This window comes from Thermobia domestica, chromosome 5 (genome assembly GCF_964235325.1).
Source record: "Thermobia domestica chromosome 5, izTheDome1.hap1.1, whole genome shotgun sequence".
Taxonomy (NCBI): domain Eukaryota; kingdom Metazoa; phylum Arthropoda; class Insecta; order Zygentoma; family Lepismatidae; genus Thermobia; species Thermobia domestica.
The window spans coordinates 173,831,417-173,854,977 of record NC_137458.1 but is presented as its reverse complement, the minus strand read 5'-3'; the positions used below and the strand labels follow the sequence as shown (position 1 = coordinate 173,854,977).

At 35.4% G+C, this 23,561-nt stretch overlaps 1 protein-coding gene across 5 annotated transcripts in view; it reads left to right on the top strand.

Moving 5' to 3' along the window:
* Positions 1-23,561, top strand: part of LOC145686285 (protein argonaute-2-like) — a 279,317-nt gene that overhangs the window by 237,927 nt on the left and 17,829 nt on the right. For all 5 annotated transcript variants that reach the window (XM_081759418.1, XM_081759417.1, XM_081759419.1 and 2 more), the window contains one exon: positions 20,972-21,174. In XM_081759418.1, coding sequence (XP_081615544.1) covers positions 20,972-21,174 — 203 coding nt within the window. The remainder of the gene's footprint in view (positions 1-20,971; positions 21,175-23,561) is intronic.

The window sequence follows — 23,561 nt, the reverse complement described above, 5'->3', positions numbered from 1 at the left end:
AAATTGTACACGTTCTAAACAAGTCTTTTAGTGTATTAAAACAACTAATAAAGACGAGCAGAAAGTAACTCTCCCACTCCGTAATAATCGCGTTTAAATAGAGCAAAGCATTAACGAACAAATGTTGGTGATTACTCCCATATACGTTTTGATTTTAGTGTTTTTTTTTTTTTTTCACTTTTGTGTTATTTTTTCTTAACAGCCACAAAACCAGTAGTTTTGAGTCTTAAATAAACGCAAATAGCATTTATAATGATAACTGTATTAGTGACTGCAGTTTTACTTTTCGTTTTTTTTTTTTTTAAACTTTTTTCAACAATAATTCTAAGTTACGAACGTTCATTTTGACTCAAAACCCTGATTCCGTACTTTCCCTTAGTATTACCTGTTTTACACTACAACGAGACATTCATAGCAGCCGGGCAGCTAGGTGGTAGCTTACGTCATCGCGCGAAGCACGCACGAGTCCTTTAAGGGGCATGGCTTCCTACGAACACAGATACAACTGCCAGCGTAACAGCTGGTGGTTCGGAACAAACAACTCTCATAGCCTCAGAGCCCAGAGCGAACGGAGAATAAAGTATGCTAGAAGATTTTTTTTTTTTTTTGGAATCAATAAATTTCGCTACATCTCGGATGTCTTCACAAATTATCACGTTTCTTTAAAAAAAAAAAAAAAAATCAAATCGGATTATTGGAAGGGACAGTCCCTCCACTTCCAAGATTGGGGGACATGTCCCTCTCATACCTCCGGGATTTGCGCCAGTGAACTATTGTTGGCTATAAACAATAAATTGAATCTTTCTATAAGGAACGAAGTTTATTGAGAAAGCATTTTAAGCTTTTTCCCCTTCTTTCTATTCGTTTCTTTAATTTTCAAAACAGTAGAAAAAAAACTGTTTTAACTTTTAACTTCTTTATATGTGTTACTGCTCATTCATGGATGAAGAATACCTAAGTCAAACTGTCTTTCATTTTTTTTCCTTTATATATAAATTAAAAAAAATATATCATGTTTAAATTTACAAGAATGTGATTAATTTTATTATGGTTTGCAAAATCCGGAAAACTATAAAACTGAAGAGGAAAAAAGGAAAATAACCCTATTACCTACGTAAGTTGTATATTGTAGCACCAAAGACTCTTGCAGGAATTGAGAATGAATATTTACCCTTTTACAGGCATTTACACTTTTCGCTATTTATTTATTTATTTTTTTTAATGCCATTCTGAAGGAAAGAGGATCCTTTTAAAAATGAAACCTTCGTTAGTTCAGTTTAGACATCTGGCAGCATTGACGCCTTCGCGAACCCCAGTGAAGTTTGCGGTTGCTAAGCCACAGGGTGTAGAGGAAAGTTTTTCCTCTTCCAGGAAAAATAGTCGTTTATCCATGGCCCGAGATTATATATGTATATATGTATGTATGTATCTTTTTTTTTTTTTTTTTTTTTTTTTTTTTTTTTTTTTTTTTTTTTTTTTGGCCGTTGTTAAAATTTTATAAACCTAAGCATTCATTTGCATTTATTTTAGCTTTACTACGGGAAATCACGATTACACCCGCACTTATATTTTATTGAAACTGAAGCTGGGCACATAGGTTAATAAAACATAAGTACCGTAAAATAGGAATATGTGTAAATGATTAATTTTAGCACAAATATTAACAAATAAGAATTATCCTGCAATATAAATCACACAACCTAGTTAAACTGTGCAAAAAGTATAATGTTACTGAATATGAAGTACACAAATTGAAAGAGCATTGAAAGATTACAAGCAAAAGAGTAACTTTTGTTAGATATTTTTTTTTTTAACCTTTTATTTTAATTCTATTTACTTTCTTCCAATGAAAAAAAGTGGCTAGGTGGCTCGAATAATTAATGTTTTACTTACTTATGATAAATTTTTGACCGGTCAGTTGTTTTACTTCTGATATTACTTATGTTTTGGTGTCGAGTCCGCTGGATCTAAATGATGTTTACAAAAGTTTTTGTATTGAAGTTGGAATAAGATTGGAGCTGCGTTAATTAGTTTTGAAGGTTTAATGTAATTTTTTACTGGCAGGAATAAAACGACCACCCAAGCTGAGGCCACAAATGAATGTTAAAAGTGCTATCATGTATTACGAGAGACTTTTACACACTGTTAGAATGATTATGTTTGCGTAAAATATTACTGTTGATAAATTTTGAAAATTAATTTTTACATATGCCAACGGCGATTCAACGTGCGAAGCTCAACCCATACAAGGGGAGCGCGTATTATTCTTTGAAAACGGCACCCCACTCGCTTTGGTGGGTGTTTTTTGAAGTAACAAGCAAGCGCGCGTGTGTAGCACTGAGAGTTTTATTTAGCAAACCAAAGTTTGTATATGGTTAACCGGGAAAATTCCGATTTTCGCTTTTAGCGTCGGGACCAGAATTATTGTTTAATGAGCTTTTGGTTATAAAAGTGCGTAGGTGAAAAGTGATTGTTTTGAAAATTAGACTCAAGGGGACGTTCACCAAGCATGTAACTATCACGTAAACAGTCCTTGTTCCTCGACCATACATGACCGTAAAAATCGAAGTGAGGCCTACCAACACAAATGTACAAAATACCGAACTGATGAACAAAGCTTCAAGATTGTTCGTTTTATATACGAGGGTTGGTTAAAAAGTTTGAAATTAAGTTTGTTTTTTTAATGTTTTTTAAATTTGAAAAAAATGAGCTTTGGGTCGGTGATAATGTATGTGTGTATATATGTATGTATGTATGTATGTATGTATGTATGTATGTATGTATGTATATATGTATGTATGTATGTATGTATATATGTATATATGCATGCATGTATGCATGTATGTATGTATGTAGAGTAGAGTAGAGTATAGTTGAAGTCCAGAAATAAGAAGCACAAATTGTTTCCTGTATTGCCATGAGCGCTTACTAGGGGAAAACGTAGATATCCTTAGTGAGTTATTAATGACGTACGAAGTCCATTTTCATTCTTCATCTTTGTAAAAACTCAAAACATGTACTAGTCAGCAGTGAATCTAAAACATCTGCATAAAAAGCAGTTGCACTCTCCTAAGGTGACGGCCCACTTTGGAGTTCGTTCTTTCGGAATTGTAGGCCAATATTGCTTTGAAAATAAAAATGAAGAAGTATTGTCTATTGATTCAGAGTGTTATGTGACTATGATGAGAATACCTCAGTTATGACGGCTTGGTACTGATTCCAAAGCCCTTTACTTTCGGCATAATGCAACAATAGCTAATATTGCATGAAGCAGTAAGACAGTTTTCCGTGACGTACTTGGAACTATCATCCGAACTTATTGTATCAGATATTTTTGCGTTAGGCTTCTTAAAAGACCATACATTTCGAAGCCATATCCTTTGATAAGGGCTTAGAGGCATGTATACATCAACTTTCAGACATGCTTGCAACAATGCATTGCTGTAAACGAAGGCCATGTGTGGACAAAGCAAAATAAGCTTCTAATGTGTGGACAGTAAATAGCATGCTTGGAGATACTTGCACACAATCTCGTTTATTGTAACCAAGAAACTTCTGTCGCTTTTTGTGGAGGTCTGTGTTCAATTGGCCCTCACACCGTGAGTTGAATGCTAATGGAGATACAAGGCGAAGGTCAGTTGGTGTGGCTATATCCAACATACTACCTAGTTGTGTCAGTTCAGTTACACCGTGAACTTGCCTAAGGATAAAGTGAACATGGAATCTCCAGAGAGCGTCATAAGGACGTGTATGCTGTACGAGTTCAAACTGGAGTCAAACGCCGCTTGAGCGGGGCGGAAGATATGCCAGCCTTTGGTGAGGGTGTCGTGACTACGCGGACAGTGCAGCGGTGGTTTAACAAGTTTAAGGACGGTGAAGAAACATTCAAAGACACACACGTGTCGGAAGATCAATACATGTACAAAATGAAGATCTTCAGGCAGCAATTGAGGCGAACAGTGGTCAGACTTTTGAGGAACTGGGACTACAATTCAGTGTGAGTAGAAAAACCATCCGGCAGCTTCGCCATCAACTTGGGAAGCACTACGAGTTGGATCGATGAGTCCCACATGATGTGACTCCGGGCCAGAAGGCAACACGAGCAGACACCTGTGTTTCTTTGCTGTCTCGTGTGAGGAAGGAGTCACTTCTGGATAGGGTGTTGATATCTGATGAGAAGTGAGTAGTGTATGAAGCTCCACGGCGCCGTCATCATTGGTTAGCATTCCATGAACCGGTTCCAAAACAGTCGAAACCAGCACTGTACCAGAAGAAGATGCTCCTGTGTATTTGATGGAGTGCTCGCGGCATCGTGCATCGGGAACTGCTACCAGCTGGTCAGAGCAGCAATGCGACTATCAGCATTTTATCCGTGTTCAAGAAAAACTCAAAACTCTGAAGCCAGCACTTCTGAATCACAAAGGGGTCCTCCTGTTACAGGACAACGCTAAGCCCCACGTGGCTAGGATGACACGTGACACCATTCTACGCCTTGGATGGGAAACACTATTGCATCCGCCATACTCCTCGGGCATTGCACCGTCCGATTATCACCTGTTCCATTCTTTGGACAATCACGTTAGAGGCATCAGTTCAAATCCCTAGTAGAGATGCTAAATACACGTGATACCTTCTTGTCACGATAGTTTACTACCAGAGAACCACCCCTGTCGATTTGTTCTAAATGGAGTAGCCAGACGAAGGGTGTTCAAGGAGAAGGTAGCAGTTCTCAAGTAGCCAAGTTGCCGGAAATCATAGTGATTGGCATGACAAATTGGACATTAGTCGCAGGCATGGTCAGAGTGACTTAAATGGCTGCGATACTGCCGACTGGAATGGATCGGAAAATAACCACAAGTAAAAGTAACACAGTTTATATGTAATTTATATACAGACTATCCATAAAGCAGTTCATATATGGCGCTCGTTAGTTGAATAGTCTGTTCATGTGTAAGGTAGACAGTTTAAGAACTCTGAATGTCAAATGTCAAAAGGCAGAAAGTAGCAAAAATTTGATCTTACTAAAAAGATTATGGTTTGCATCACTGTATGATAACTGGCTACACTGTTTATTATTATTATTATTATTATTATTATTATTATTATTATTATTATTATTATTATTATTATTATTATTATTATTATTATTTGGTTCTATTGAATACAGTCCTTGAGAAAACTTCCATTCTAAAAGACTGTATCCTTCAATAGAAACTTACGCTAAAATCTTCATCAGACGAAACTTTTTTTAAATAATAATAATAATAATAATAAACAACTACTTGAGAAACGTTCCAACAATGAAAAATAATTGCAGTTTTAATAAATGGTGGTTCTTCCCAAAAAAGGATAACTAAGTTTTAAGGGCAATTAAAGTTCAAGTATAATTGCATAAAAATTCCATTGAAGATCTTGTAATTCTATTTTCATATTATTCTAGCGATAACCCAATTGATTGTCTAACGGTATTTTCTTGATGTCCTTGAACGGTTTTCTTGTTCCATCGATAATTTAATCTTGTTGAAAATGATACCACATATTTTCTTAGAAGTGAAAGGGAGGTACACAGAAAATTTAAGTTTTTTCACTTGGAAAATATGAGTTGGACTCAAAAAGTATTATTTTCTATCGAAAATACTTATTATTTTTCTTAATTATAAATCATGATTGGTTGTTCTGCTACTAGGTATATAGACATATTGCTAAGCTTCTCTTATTGCTAGTCGGTTAACTTTCTTGCTTCGGCTGAAGACACTGTGCATTACTCGAAAATATTACGAGTGTAGAAAATGACACTTTATATATATATATATATATATATATATATATATAGCTATGTGCGTGAAAATTTTCCCAAGATTGCTTGAACATGGAAAGTATTTTTTATTATTCTCTGTAAAAATCTGAAGATAGACGTGAGTCATTTCAGTATTACTGAAAGAAAGATATATTTATTCCCAAAATTACAAACACAGTGTGCGTGGGTTTCCTCGGGGTTTTCCCGTTTCCTCCCATTTTCTTCATTCTACAATTTCATTCATTTCTCATCGCTGGCTAAAGGACCATCATCGCTGGCTGTCTCCTTTAGCCTAACCGGCATAACCGTGGAACGTAAAACTCAAAGATTTCACTTCATTTTTTTCCAAAAATTAGTGTAAAATTCCAACTTTCAGCACAATTGTTTTGCATATTTTAATATCAAACTAAAATTACTATTATAATTATGATTATTATGGCATCTCAGCTTTGCTCTTTGGCTTTTTCAAAATGTATTGTAGCTACGAAAATTACAATTACACACACACAGAATACCGAAACTTAGTGTTGATATTCCAAACGAAAATTTTAGATTAAAATACAAGAAAAACAAGAGGATACAGTTCACATACTCATATAAGAAAACTTTGTAATACTAAATACATATGACATAGAAATGTTTATGACCTTCGAATGCAATATTGGATTAATACGTGAGATTAATTGAAAACAAATATGTCGAAATATACACATATTATATTTAAATATTTTCAAAACAAACACTATAGACATAAAATAAAGATTCTTACTACTAAGTACACAGACTTTCTTCGGAAAGTAGCTATAAAAGTATTTAAATATATAAATAAAAATGTCTACTATGATTAAAGTTATAAAGACATATTTTTGACTCAGTCGATGCTTACTAAACTTTCAAATAAGATTAGTGAAAATTGCAAGTATTTCCAAAATATACTAAAACAGTACTTAAGTATACAACTACCTACTTTGTAGGTGAATGCAAACAAATAACATGACACACAATACATATTTTAGTCATATCAGAACATTAAATTACTATGAATATTTTTGATCAGTTTTTGTCTACTTATTTCCTGAAAAAGAAATCGAACATTGATAGACGTAGACATATAGAAATTGGAAGGTAAGAGATTAGCAGAGATGAATGAATTTAAATGGAAACATGTATTATCTGCCCATGCGTAAGACTAATTCAAGTGCACCATACTTGTCATCAGAAATAGAATTTCCGATGGTCTCAGATTATATTCCTAAACCTCAAAAATACATGTAGAGGTTATTTGTTACCAATTTGAATCAGTTGACCTGAGCTATAGGAGCTGGTTAAAAGGAATCTTCCCGATAGGTCAGTAGAAGGGTATAAATAATGTTGACAGGAATTTATCTACTGACTCGAACTTTAAGTTACCTATCATATGTATGTTGAAACTTGCTTTTGTACTTTAAACTTAATTACTGTCTATTGGTATGGCTCTTTATATATATATCCTGTGATGCTACATTTAAACATAAATGGTTTATGGTTAAAGTCAAATACTGACACTAATTCTTAAAATATTGTGTCACATCCGATTATAATCTTACTTAATATTTATTAAGTCATACCTAATTACTATTCATTACATAAGTAAATATTTCAATAGTATTATTATTGTAAAGATTAGCTACTATATTTGTTTCGTAACATTAGTTACTGTATATGTTTCGCTGTATACTGTATATGTTACTGCATACGTTTCGTAAAAATTCTTATACAAGAAATGGATTACTAATGTATATTGAGTGTAAATATTTAAATTGTTCAAATTTTATGTACGAAAATTATTTTGAAACAAATGTTTAGCTTCTATTATAAAATCTTAATTAAATCCGTATACATCATTTAAATTTTAAAATAATCATTAAGTAGAATCTTTTAAGAAATGTTTGTAGATTGTAAAATTCAAACATGATTTAAAGTTGAAGTTGTTCTTTTGGCTATTTTTTAATAATTCGGACGAAGAAGATTTCAGAAGCAAAATATTATTATCGTTAAAATTATTATAATAATCATTATAATCATAATGCTCCTTCGTTACTTGTGATAAAATAGGGTAGAGATATGTGCCATCTGCTATTTGATGCGCACGGAACGACATTTGTACGTTTGTATTGCTCACTATTCAAAAAGTACTGTCGACATTGTACTAAATGTCTATGGCGCGGGAAATACTTTACTTACGAAAACAGGCAAAAGCCTTAATATGACAGCAAATTCAAATTTGGTTTATCGAAATTTGAGCTTACTTTATATGTTCCATATTACAAAACTGTTGAATGTGATACAAACTGGGCTAGCGCATATCACTGCATTTTCTATGTGAGCTACGAACTTTGCGATGAAATGAGTCCTATAATAATTAACAGTATTCTTTGTGATACGAGTCCATTAAATGATGACGATAGCGTAAATTTTCTTTTACGTAGTACACAGAGTTGGAAAAAACATAAATAGATTAATTGTTTCAGAATGACAAGAATTACCAACTGGCTACATAGAAATTACAATAAAAACAAATGAAAGTCGAGAAGATATTCATATCAAAGTTCATCTGGGCAAATATAAATGATTTTAGTTATTGTGTTATAGATAGGAATCGGCAGGCAGCGGTAGCCTATTCTGCATAAGACGAACCACTAGCTAATCAAAACATCTTTGCATTTCAAAACTTCGTGATGTTTGCAAGACGAAATGGCGTTTGCGAAAAATTCGGAAGGACGAAACAAGATCTCGAGGAAGTTTACTTACTGGGACTTCGTATTATTACCTACTATAAATGTGTCGGTTATCTAACTATATACAGACTGTTCCATAATTCGTGTAATTTTCTAGAGCACTGGAAGATAATGATGTTTTCACACTATTAATGTGAAATTTGGCATTCTTATTGAAAAATGTCTGAATTTTTCAAATTTCAAAACTAAATAAGACAAATCTCTGTTTAACCCCTCTTCTGGGGGCGTAAACACAAAAGTTCATTTTTCTTAGAGGAGTCAATCCATTCTAAGTGATCAAGCATGTACCGCTCGACCATCTCCAAAAAATCGAATTTCTTCATGAATGTTTATCCTATATCAGGGTACTTCAAAACCACAATTAATTATTTTTTACAACATCCCATGGCGACACAGAGGCTGGCGCCATTTTGCGTTTTTTTCGATTTTAGGCGTTTACAATGTTTCGAATATCTCAGCATGTATTTGTCCTAATAAATTGAAAATTGCTAGATGTCTCTAACTCGTGCAGAGCTAAAACTTAGATCTCTTCAAATTTTTGACTAAAATCACTTGAAGGGGTGAAATCAGGGTCTGCAGTAGCAACATTTTTGGACATTGAAAACATGTTTGGGAAGAGGAAACAACTGATGTAGAGGTCTGAATTTGTGTGTGCATGTAGTCCGGGGTCATAAGTTAATACATAAAAATTTACAGACCTGTAGTTGCTCCCAAAGACCTGAAAAAGACGTAAAGTTGGAGAATTATGCCAATTTAGCATATTTCACTGTCCAATATCTCCAATGGGCCTGGATAGAAAAATCTGAAATTTTGGGAATAGTTAGTCTTTTAGTATACTATAACACACAACAAAGTACGTTATGTGTTTTTGAGCAGAAGGGAGTCAAAGTACTAAGTGATGTAATACTCTGGGAGGGGTTTTGTTCATAAAATTTTTTTGGACATTGAAGACATGTTTGGGAAGAGGAAACAACTTATGTAGAGGTCTAAATTTGGGAGTGCATGTAGTCCGGGGTCATAAGTTTATACACAAAAATTTACAGACCTGTAGTTGCTCCCAAAGGCCTGAAAAAAATTGTAAAGTTGGGGAGTTATGCCAATTTAGCATATTTCACTGTCTAGTATCTCCAATGGGTCTGGATTTAAAATAACTGAAATTTTGGGAATAGTTAATCCTTTAGTATACCATAACACACAACAAAGCGCGTTTTGTGTTTCTGAGCAGACAGAGGTCAAACTCTAGGAGTGGTTTTGTTCATAAAATCTACTGGAAATTTGTCAGTGTTTGTAGCGAGTAAGTTCACTGACTTGAGAACGTAGCAATCAATACTTAATAGAATCTTACGGACTTTTTTGCAAGGAATACTTACGGGCAAGAGCAAGGAATACTTACGGACTTTTTTTTTTTTTTTTTTTTTTTTTTTTTTGTCAAAAGTGCATTTGGACTTTCCTTGCCTTCTGCCGATAGTGACATTCTTCACCAGTACTGCTGTGGGTCTGGTTACAACTAGAGCTTCACAGCAACACTATTTTATTTCACAGCAACACTATTTTATTTCACAGCAACACTATTTTACTTCACAGCAACAAATTTCAAGTAGATTTTATGAACAAAACACCTCCTAGAATATGACGTCATTACTTAATACTTTGACTTCCTTCTGCTCAAAAACACAAAACGCTCTTTGTTGTGTGTTATGATATACTAAGGGACTAACTACTCCCAAAATATCAGATTCTTTTATCCAGACCCATTGGAGATATTGGACAGTGAAATATGCTAAATTGGCATAATCCCCAACTTTACGATTTTTTTCAGGCCTTTGGGAGCAGCTACAGGTCTGTAATTTTTTGTATATTAACTTATGACCCCGGACTACATGCACACACAAATTCAGACCTCTACGTCAGTTGTTTCCTCTTCCCAAACATGTTTTCAATGTCCAAAAATGTTGCTACTGTAGGCCGTGATTTCACCACAGTTGGAAATGTCCAACAATTTTCAGTTAGTTAGGACAAATACATGGTGAGATATTCAAAATAACGTAAATGCCTAAAATCGAAAAAACGCAAAATAGCGCCAGCCCCTGTGACGTCATGGGATGTTGTAAAAAAATAATTAATTGTGGTTTTGAAGTACCCTGATATAGGATAAACATTCATGAAAAAATTAGATCTTTTTGAAAATTTCGAGCGGCAATTTTTCTTTTTTCTCAATCACTTTGCATGGATTGACCCAGGGGGAATTGAATGTTAAATTTTGGAAGCAGTTTTCTCGAATAATTGTTGCTAAGGATTTTGGGCAAATGAGTATTATTTGTTACAAAATGCAATAACACTCATCCGCAATGCTAGTGCAGTCATCTCAAACATAAATTTGGATAAGGCTCCCCTTTGGGGGGCAAGGGGCGCAAAAAGGTGATGGATGGAAAATTACAAAAATCCAAAATTTTATTTTGAAAACATCTGTAAGCGTCAGACTAATCACAAATGTCACAGAATTAATATTCCGATGCTCCTTGCATGTGCCAGTGACTGATATGGGGCTACAGCCCCCTTCGAAAAATCACATTAAAAATCACCATAAATATCCTTAGCAGGCACATACTGCAAGGAACTATTTTCTTGGATCAATTAATGTAAAATTTAGTTTCATTGTAGTAAAAAGGTACGTCTTTTTAATATGGGACTAGCTGAACCTGCGCTGTCTGCTCAGCGCATCGTTCTGTTATGACCATGAATCTCCTTCCCACTGCGCATGTCTCCTTACTCACATATGTAAAGGATAGGAGACTCACAAAGGAAGTGAATTGCTATGTATAGCCTAGATATTGGAGTAAGTTCGTAGCAAATTTGTAGAAGTAACACGATAACAAGTAGAAATATTTTTCTAATAAATCCATATCCGTCCGAATACGCCTCATTGCGTCTCTTGAAGCCTTTGAATAGCAGCCAGCATGCAATAGGTTTCGCCATTCAGATTTAAGCAAAGCGCCTGCAATGTTCGTCAACCTGCCATACGCAACTTCTCTACTGGTTGCCTACTGTGTGTTTCAAATGTAAAGCATCACGGGAAGTAACCAATGCAGCGCGGTGTTGCCGGATTGCGGACTCCCCTTTCCCTTCTCGCTCTTCCTCCAGCTGAGATTATGACACATACATTTGCAACATTATTCACAATGTAACAATATTATTCTAGCAAAATCTAGAATTTTGACTGTAATCCTAAAAGTTCTTGTGATGAATATATCTTAAACAAATTGTAAACAAAAGATAATTCTCCGAGCTTGACTTCGAAGCACTTCTTTTTTTTAAAAAACCCGCACTTGCACTCGATTTGCTTAAAGGGAGGCGCGGTGGCTCAGTGGTAGAGTATTCACCTCTGGTGTTTGGGGTCCCTGGTTCGATCCCAGCTCGCGCCGTGTGGACTTTGTGGTGGACAAACACCGTACTCGTGGGTTTCCTTGGGGTTCTCCCGTTCCCTCCCACTTTCTTCATTTCACTCATTTCTCATTATCACCGTCTCCTTTAGCCTAACGGCATAACCGTGGGACGTTAAATTTGAAGATTTCATTTTCGATTTGCTTAAAGACATTGTCAATTCTAGTTTTCGGAGAACAAACGAACTACCACGAAAGAAAGCAACTCAGATACTGATGAATTCTGTTTATGCTGGAAGAGAAGTTGCGTTCCTACACAACTAGCCCTTTGTTCCTTATCAATTTTTATAACAATTAACACTCTTGGGCTTTACTGTATGTCTCAGGAAAACAATCCGTCTAATTCTTAAGCAAGTCCATACGATCGAGTTTGTTTTGGGTTACGATAATTTACGACACCATTCAGACGCCTGCTGCTTTTGAATCCCTGCGTGAGGGGAAAAGAGGGAATAAGTGATTGCATGTATGTAACGTAGTGAAACGTGAAGGAAGAAAAATAAACAAAACATACTGCTTCTTTTTTTGTGTCGAATAAGGAAGAATCTATCTGGAAGTGAACTTCAAACAATACTACGAACTTCCCATACTTTGTTCTTACGATGCTACACACACACACACATATATATATATATATATATATATATATATATATATATATATATATATATATATATATATATATATATATATATATATAATATAAATCAGAGAGGGTTGATATTATTTAATTCGCTTGCTTACTATTCTCAGGGGTGTAGCCACGGGAAAAGGGGGCCCTGTCTTTCCAAACTATTTCCAACCCCGAAATAAGGTTCGTCTGGTATATGTTTAACTAACTAACTCTATGGCCTATGGAACCCGGAGGTTCAATGCCGCGTTCACAAAAGCTCTCCACTGACTTCTATCCTTAGCTAACTGCATCCAGTTTCTACTCTGTATTCCAATCTCTGCGAGATCCATCTTAATATTGTCCTCCCATCTGCGCCTAGGTCTTCCTAATGGTCGTTTTCCGATTGGTCTTCCAGTCAAGACTTTGAAAGCGTCTCTACTTTCTTCCATTCTAGCTACATGACCCGCCCATCTAAGCCTCCTAGACTTGACGACCCTAACAATGTTGGGTAAACCATATAAATTATGTAGTTCCTCGTTATGAAGTTTCCGCCATTCCCCATTCCCGTTCCTCTTGGGTCCGAATATTCGTCTCAGGATCTTGTTCTCAAATACTTTCAGTCTATGTTCTTCCCTCAGAGTAAGTGACCATGTTTCGCAGCCATACAGAACTACAGGCGTGATTATCGTTTTGTATATTTTAAGTTTCAAATTCCTCGACAGAATTCGCGACGACAAGGTATATGTCTAATAAATTTATTTAATAGTTAATGTAAATGAGAAACATTTATAATAAAACATGAAAATTAAAAAAAAGAAAACATCATCAGTACGGTTTCTGTATCTAATTAAAACAGCTAAAATTAATCATGTGCTTTACATTCTCATTTCCCTTTCTGGGTGCACACCGTTTGAACTCTCTATATTATTGCATAATAATATCTGAGTTGATATTTTTTTTCAAGTTTTTTCCTTTACTATTTTAACCCACATAAACACAAAGTCAGATAAACAGATTGCCATAAACAGCATTTGTTTTCTTATGAATAGCTTATTGATTCATCTTTTACAATCCGGTTTTGAACTTCAGTACTGTCAAGATCTGTCTTTTGATAAGGTAGCATTATATGTATATATGGTGGGTTAAAATGCTTTCATGTTGTGAAAGAGGTCATTTGTTCTGCTTTTAATATGTGAAAAACTTGCCTCCCCTTGAAAGTAATGTTCCCCTAGAACAACCTGCTGATTACACCCCTGATTATCCTGTAATAGAAGTTGAGTCCTATTTCCAAATTGAAGAAAAATCCACTGGAAATTAGACGCAGGACTCATCGCTCGTTTTACTAATTGTTTTATAAGGAAACCTTTCAAAGCGTGTATCATGACAACCAGTTGACATAGAAAGATGTAGTTTTCACGCATGTGTTCGTAATTCTTTTCACTACTTCCTAAAGTGAGCAGTTAATGTGCTAATGCAATATTTCTAAGTAGCGCCTCTGATATTGTCAAGATTCGCAATAGCGCGAGAAGACAGCGTGCAGAACTGCTTGTCGCGAACTGTCAACACTGCTCAATGCCAATTCGACGCCGTGTGAAACCAACTCAAGGCCATGTCGTTTATCATTTGAAACCTGCAATAACACCGTAGTTTCGGCCTGCAATAATGTTAGTCTTACGGGCTCAAAAAGGCCCCTAGAATGTTGAATAGAACAATAAAGACACAGTTTTTGAAAATTTCAATAAGGACTGGACAATCTACACAAAATTTGGAATCGACCAGTGAAAATGGCATGTTTCTAGCACTTGTAGTTTTCGAGATCTCATTGTCGAAAGGATTGAAGACAAACATATAAACCTAGTATTTTAATATATAGATGTTATTTTTGTAACGCACCTCCTTAGTGGGGCATAGCGGACGAAGCGTAAGATAGTGGGTATTTATAAAAATGTCAAATTTTACTCTGGAAATGCCAGTGACCTTCAGATTAATCAAATATTTCACCGAATTAAGATTACGATGATCTTTGCATGTGCCAGTAACTGATATGGGGCTACAAACCCCTTTCAAAAAATCACATTAAAAATTCACCATAAATATCCTTAGCATGGACATACCGGAAGAATCTATTTTTTTGATCAATTAATGTGAAATTTGGTGTTATCGGAGTAAAAAGGTATGTCTTTTTTTAATATGCGTGTTATTTTTCTAACGCACCGCGTTAGGGAGGGCATAGGGGATGAAGCATAAGGTGATGGATATTTATTAAAAAAATCCAAATTTTGTTCTGTAATTGTCAGTGATAGTCAGATTAATGACAAATGTATCAGAATTAATATTCCGATGTTCCTTCAATGTGCCAGTGAGTAGTATGGGGGCTACAGCCGCCTTCCAGAATTCACATAAAAATTCATGATAAATATCCTTAGAATGGACATACCGGAAGAAGCTTTATTTTAAAAAATCAAGTAATGTGAAATTTGGAGCTATCGTAGTAAGAAGGTTTTTTTTTTTTTTTTTTTTTTTTTTTTTTTTTTTAAATATGGAATATTATTTTGGTAATGAACCGTCTTAGAGAGCACAGGGGGTAAAGCATAAGTTAATGGATTTCTATAAAAATTCTAAATATTATCGCATGGTGTAAGATTTTGACTTCTTGGGGCCATTCGACACTTCACTCCATAGAAATAAGTCGTTCCCAAATTTCCTCTCTAAAGATTTGTAGTCCTATTTGAGGAATGTGGTTGTGCTCTATCTTGCAAAAACCGTAATTTATTACTTTGACCTAAATTTAAGCGATCTAAATTTGACCTAATTTTGAAGTAAAATGTAGTGGAAATGACAAGCAATTCACAAATAATTAAGCCAGTCTACCTCCTAGATTCATGTGCTATGTAATGTGCATTTGCGAAGAAGTTTCATGTACCATCAGAGATGCAATGGGAGCAACGAGCAGAGGAATGTTATAGTATTTTCTAACTAAAACCGCTATTTTACAGCAAAATTCTTATAAATAATTAGAGAAAATTGCTTCCCACATATCACATTGAAACTCCAATTACACCAACGAAATTCTGAGTTCACGTCCCTAAAATAAATCCACACATGAATATTATCCTATTTTCGCTTCAGCTTTTTTTTCTAAACAAACATTTTTCAATAATAATGTTTAATTTCACATTAATTATGAAAAATATATATTTTCTGCCAGTAAATCCTTGGGTAAGGACATTCATCATGATTTCTATTGTTCTTTTCAAAGTTGGCTTTGGCCCCATATCAGTCACTTGTATATTCAAATAGCATCGACGCATTAATTCTGTACGTCTTGCGATTAATTTTACGCTCATTGGCATTGGCACTCCCAAAATAAAATTCTGAATTGTTATCGCTCCGCCACTTGTGCCTTCCAAATTCACCAAATTATCCTCCGCGCTCTATGTCCCCTGTTACCAATATAACAGGGGTTTGAAATACTCATACCGTTTCACTACATTTCACATTAATTGGCAAAAAAAAAAAAAAAAAAAAAAAAAAAAAAAAAAAAAAAAACTTCTTCCAGTATCTCCCAGCTAAAGATATGTATGGTGATTTTTGGAAGGGGGCTGTAGCCCCGTCAATCACTAGCACATATAAGGAGCATTCGGAATATTATCTGAAACATTGGTGATTAATTTGACGCTCACTGGCATTTTCAGAGTAAAATTTGAAATTTAATAAACATCCACTATCATACATCCACTCTAACTCTCATTTCCAGAATAACATTTGGAAATTTTTTCAAGACCCAAATGTTTATGCTACGCCCTCTGTGCCCTCCTAAGGCGGTGCGGTACCAAACTAGCATTCCAGATGTCAAAACCCATACCTTTTTACTACAACGACACCAAATTCCACATTAAGTGATATAAAAAATATCTTCTTCCGCTATGTCCCTGCTAAGGATATTTATCGTGAATTTTTATGTGCTTTTTGGAAGGGGACTGTAGCCCATATGAATCACTGGCAAATGCGAGGACGGAATACTAATTTTTTGGCATTTGTCATTACTCTGACGCTCACTGGCATTTCCGGAGTAAAATTTGACATTTTTATAAATATCCACTATCCTACGCTTCGATCCCTGTGTCTCCCTAAGGCGATGCGCTACCAAAATAACATCCCATATTAAAAGTACATACCTCTCCTACTACAAAACAATACCAGATTTCACATTAATTGATCCAAAAAATAGATTCTTCCCGTATGTATCTGCTAAGGATATTTATGGTGAATTTTTAATGTGATTTTTCGAAAGGGGCTGTAGACCCAAATCAGTCGTCACTGTCACATGCAAAGATCATCGTAATATTAATTCGGTGAAATTTATGATTAACCTGAAGGTTACTGGCATTTCCAGAGTAAAATTTGAGATTTTTAGAAACATCCACTATCTTACGCTTCGCTCCCTGTGCCCCACCAAGGCAGTGCGTTACCATATTAAAAAGACGTATCTTTTTTACTACAGCAATACCAGATTTCACATTAATTGATCCAAAAAATAGATTCTTCCCGTATGTCTCTGCTAAGGATATTTATGGTGAATTTTTAATATGATTTTTCGAATGGGGCTGTAGACCCAAATCAGTCATCACTGTCACATGCAAAGATCATCGTAATATTAATTACCACTTACGAATTTTAATGTTGGCACTACACACGCTGACAGATGACGTTCACCGGGCATTCGCCATACCCACACCCTGCTATCGGATCGCCACATTGTGTACCGTGATTCGTCACTCCACACCAAGGTTACTAGAGAACAGGTTGCCTCTTAACCATGCTGCACGGTCATAGGCTGTTCCGGAATGACGTCACTTATAGACCCGTGAAGCACGCAAAAATTTGTCGTCTGCTTTTCTTCCCACTTAAGAATAAGGAAGAGGGTCTTTGCGTGAGTAGTCCTATGCTGAATTAACGTTACATAGTAAAATCCTTTTTTTGCTTGTATGCAGAATCAAACTTAAGTGTCTGTAATTTACTACATAGAATAATGATTGAGAACAGAATTTATAATAATAATTGTTTTACGATAATATTCTATCGTTAGAAACCTTACCTCACTGGACAAGTTTCCTGAGCTTTTTCTCCCGTTTGCCCCGAGAGCTTCCTTCTCTTTTTACAGAAACCTTAACACTTTTCTGTTTTACCAAACTATTCAAAAACTTAATTCTGGAATATGTTCTCATTCGCACAAATGTAGTCACTATTTCAGAATTCACATTAGCATTACTCCCACAAATAATCCTCTTTAGACATTTCATGGTATATTTTCCCCTACGCACTGTTCTTCCATGGTAAAATGAAAACTGTTCTTGCATATCTTTTACACACGAAAGCACTTTTCAGTGGGCTGTGTGAGATGGCCATGAGACAAGCTAGGAATCAGGGGTGTAGCCAGCAGGCTCATCTAGGAGGGGCCCGTCATTTTTTTTTGGGGGGGGGAAAGACAGCTACAATTTACAAAGCCAAAAAAAAAAAAAGTGTTACAATTAGTGGTTTTGAGGCCTGAAAAAGCCGGAATTTTTTTGTTTCCGTCCGGGAAACTAAAAACACTTTTTTTAAACCCTTGGTTTTTGCTTTTTCTCCATAAATATTATGTACCAAGTAGTTTTTATTATGCTTAACCAAGAACTACAGCTCCGGACCAAATTATGCCTTTATGCATAACTATTACAATTTAAGCCCATTTACACAGAACCTATCTACATAAGAGTAATTTTCTTTGAAATTTCGCTTAATTTCAAGATTTCCTGACAAAAATAGTTCTTTATTACTCTTGACTAAAAACATTATACAAATTCTCGTATTAGCATAGATCGACAATTATTTTAAAATAGGCCTATAAAATATTTTCATGCTTCATATTGGACATGATCCGCACAGAAGCACTAGATCAATCGATTGTAGCAAATGTGGCAGCAAGCTCTGCATTTGGTCATTCCTTACACGGAAGAGATACCATTCTATTTTTCGGTAAGGATCGGTAAATAATTTACCGATTATTAATTATATGTACTTTGTTATTTTTAAATGACTGAAGCGAGGTAATCTGACGATGATGTTTTAAAAGCTGGTCATTTCAGTGGTTCAGGAAATCATTTGGGGGTCTGGCCCCGATGCCCCCCGTGGCTACACCACTGCTTTGAATCGATGATGAATGGGAACATTTTTATTGTACTGATTACTTAAATGAGGGTGTATATTTGCATTTTCTTTATTATTATTATTATTATTATTATTATTATTATTATTATTATTATTATTATTATTATTATTATTATTATTATTATTGCAAGCCAACGTACTATATACGCCAGTCCATCTTCCATTGCGGATTGTGTCTCAATGTAGCACACTTGACTTAAGAACATCTTTGTCTTCGGTCATTGTCTTCAGCATTTCATCAGTACATACAACAACACATTTTTAAAGAAATTTGCTTCAAATAAATTCTTCATTTTCAGCAGTATTTGTGTTTTTGTTAATTTTCAGTACGCCAGGATTATTGCCTAAAATAATTATTCTAATTCTATTTAGTGCATTTAAAACTGTAGGATGATCGTAGAGTTCTCAAGTGTCTTCAAAGCGTTTGGTCTACGGGTGACGTATTACGATCTTCACCGACTCCCTCCGAACGAAAACCGAAATGTTTCGAGGCAACCTGTTCTCTAGTAACCTTGACTCCACACAACGTTTTTCCACTGTTCAATCGTCCAATGTTTACGCTTCTTACACCAAGCGAGGCGTTGTTTAGCATTTACCTGCGTGATGTGTGGCTTATCAGCAGTCGCTCGACCATGAAATCCAAGTTTTCTCACCTCACGCCTATCTGTCATAGTACTTGGAGTGGATCCTGATGCAGTTTGGAATTCCTGTGTGATGGTCTGGATAGATGTCTACCTATTACACTTTATGTCCCTCTTCAACTGTCGGCGGTCTCTGTCAGTCAACAGACGAGGTCGGCCTGTACGCTTTTGTGCTGTACGTGTCCCTTCACGTTTCCAATTCACTATTACATCAGACACAGTGGACCTACGGATGTTTAGGAGTGTGGAAACCTCGCGTACAGACTTCTTACACAAGTGACACCCAATCACCTGACCACGTTCGAAGTCCGTGAGTTCCGCGGAGCGCCCCATTCTGCTTTCTCACGATGTCTAATGACTACTGAGGTCGTTGATAATAAGTACCTGGCAGTAGGTGGCAGCACAATGCACCTAATATGGAAAACGTATGCTTTGGGGGGTGTCCGGATACTTTTGATCACATAGTATATATATATATAATTGGATGACTTTTGCAAATCATATCTATTACATATGTAGAATCAATCAATTATTCTTAGGCAATCGAAAGTTACATCAAAAATTATTTTTGTGTAGAGGGTAAATTTTATAAAGTAATTGTACAAAGTTGCGAGTCCTTAGCAATAGAAGTAAAAGAAAAATACTGTGCAAGTTTGTTTTCTGTAGCTCAAACCGTATCGGTTTTGTTCGGTTAGGAGGGCACGGTAATGCCTTCAGAATGGTAGTACTGAGTGTATGAAACAATGTTTCGGCTTCCATTCCCTAAGAACATGAGTAAATATAATCTTTTGGTTCAAATCCATCTACACCTTGACCACTGCCACTGTGAATAATTTCGCCATTCTTCCTGTAACCGTCTTGGGAAAACAATTCACGAAGAAACGCAGAGTTTCACATCTCTCAACTCAATAAATGTTCCTTTATTATAGTATTTTTATTTCTTAGATTTATTTTTAAAAGTAACTAGACTGGAGGGATGAAAATATTTTAATAATTATAATTGATTAGTAGTAATAATAAAGAAAAAGATAATAGATGTATAGTCTTAAGGAACTGAAACTCCTATCTGAAAGCTCTTGAGCCGCAAATGTGTCAATAATGCGAAAGTAGAAAATACATTTTCTAACAAATAAATTTCATCTTGAAAAGTAAATTGTATTCAATGCTTTTCATTAGAAAGCTAATCTATCCTAGGATCGAACCAAGGAGGCAGCAAATCGCAGATGAGTTGTATCAATCTTGTAGTGTCTTCTCGATGGGCACAGGTTTTAAAGAGACGCAAAACAATTGATTTTCTTCAACTTCTGTGAAGGCATAATCACATTTCATTTTCTACGGTTTATGACCAAGACATTTATCCTTTATATAATTGTACTTATCTCCGTAAAAAAAAGATGACAATAGGTACCTATGATATAGAAATTGGTCGTTGCCAGCTGTGATATGCTGTTCTGTAGCCCTAATTACACAGTAATGCATCCTTTTTATATCTTTTCCAGGGTACAAGTAGACCAACGAGATATCGAGTAGTGTGGAATGATGAAAACATAGGGCAAAATGAGTTACAATTGTTGACGTACTACTTGTGTCATATGTTTTCGAGGTGCACTAAAAGTGTTTCCTATCCAGCACCAACGTACTACGCACACCATAGTGCATTTCGCGCAGCGGATTATGTCAAAGAATTCCAGTCCAAGGACAGGTAAAGTATAGAACCTTAATTATTAATAGTTATCTTGGTGAATAATAATTTTATCTTTGAATCCAATTGTATATACCATCGTACTTCAACATGTGGTCCATCGTACTAACAACTTAACCAATAATTGTTGTTATCCCCTATGCACAATATTGAATAAGGATAGAGCAATTGCAGAAGAATAAGTAAAATATCGGTAATCAAACTTTAAAAAATCAAACTACGTGTAGTCGAAGAAAAATGACACGATCAGCACCTGAAGACAGATTATATACCCATTAAACAAATTATTTAATTAATTTTTTCTCGTTATTTAATATTAGTCTGAAATAATATAAATTAATAACAGTAATATCTTCTATAGAGATTAAATTTCGGGCTTAAAAAGTAATTATATATTTATAGTAATAATAATTTCCGTTTCAGTTCCTTTAAGTTATCGTAATTTATTGCAAATTATCTGTATTCAAGTATTGTGATTCATAATTTTATTAGTAAAGGTATCCATTTATTTTGAAAAGTTATATTTCAAATAAAACAAAAGTGAAAAGTAAATTAGAATATCTCAGGTATGTTTCTCAAGAAAGTAAAAAGGTAATTTAATTAAGAATATTTGTATACTTGATGAATCAAGAGAAAAATGTAATGTACTTAAGATATTCTTTTAAACCATAAATGGATTAATAATAGCAATATTTTCTGTGCGGTAGTCAACGAAACATGGATTTAATTTTCCTCACCTTGTTTATTGTAAAATATATTAGAAGTTTATACATCTTTTACAGTGTCTTAAAAGCGTTATCAATAAGATAATTTGATTATCTTCTAATAATTGATGTGGGATTAAAATGACTCTGAGAGACTAAGTTAAGCAGGGAAGGATGTCCTGGCCCACAGCAGCCGGGAGAAGGACTCTCAGCCTACAGTACCCGAAAAGGCATGAGGATTAGCTAGTGAGGGTGAAGTAGTTCTCTGGCCCACAGCAGGCAGAGAGGGTGAAGTGGTTTTCTGACCCACAGCAACCGAAGAAGATATAAGGACTACTCTAGCTCATAGCAGACGGAGAGGATTAGGAAGTTTCTCTAGCCAGAGCAGCCAGTGAAGGTATAAGAGTGCCCAGTTCCAACGCATATTGATACGAAGAGGTGTTCCGCAGCTTCTTTTAACCTGTTGGTTTGGTTACCCTTGACCATTTTCATAGGTGGTACTGATTCTGCTTTTTATGTTGCATGCTAGTACCATGGTAGTGAAGCATCGTCTGCCTTTTTTTAAAAAAACACAGATTCATTCCCATCCTAAGATGGGCGGGCCGCAAAAGATAACGCCTTCTCTTGGGCCAGTGGCATCGAATTCATAGTAAATAAGGAATTTGAGATGGGTCCAGGATTTATTATATTTATTTATTCACTCATGCTTGTTATTCAGACATAATAACGTTTTGAGAGCGCATATGATGCAAATGATGAAGTGAAGTGCAATGAACAAAACACAAGAAGATGTGTTAGTTTAAACAAGGTTGTTATTGGAGCTATTCAGAGTAGGTCTAGACACTTGAAGCCCTGTTAGTGAAAATGAAGCAGTGCAGTAATGAGATCATGCTCTATAGATGTATGAATGATGACTATAAATACAACGATGAGGGTTATCGAAATCTGTGGCCTGTTTGCGTTCATGAATTGCAAGATGGTCAACTGGCGAATAAGCGTAACGTGGTAAGGCTGTAATCTGCTCGAGAAGTTCATGGAGATTTGGATGAGAGTCTCTGATACGGCGATGAATGTAACGAGAGCGAAGGGTAGAGATATGGGAGAAATGTCGGTATATCGGTGCGGCGGTAGACTTATTGTATTGAAGTGCTAGGTGGCAGAGAGCATGCAAAACTTAAAGCATGACGTTTCAGAACTTGTCATTTGTTATAAAACTTTAATGAAGCTGACAACCAGAGGATATTTCCATGCGTTAGAGCAGGTCGTACAAAATCCTTGTAAGTATAAAGTATCAGTCTCGAATTGAGGTACGCAACAAATTGATTCGATGGCGAATATTAGCTTCGAGGTTAGAGAGGTGAGATGTTTGTCAAAGGTAACACCAAAATACTTCACACTATTTTGTAAGGTTGATGGGGAACTTAACAGTGTGAGATGTAAACGCTCAGGATTTCAAGTTGGACAATATTTGTTTCGTTTGAGTCCAAATAATGTCATTTCAGATTTTGTTGCATTTAATTTCAGTTTCTGTTTGAGACACCAACTAACAAGTTTATCGATTGCCGGTTGCTGTTTAGCGTTAATACGATCCACTGAGGAACATAATACTACGTACACAGTGTCATCAGCAAATTGTAGAGAATATATTAGTGGTTGAAGTTGTGGTATATCAGCAACATATAA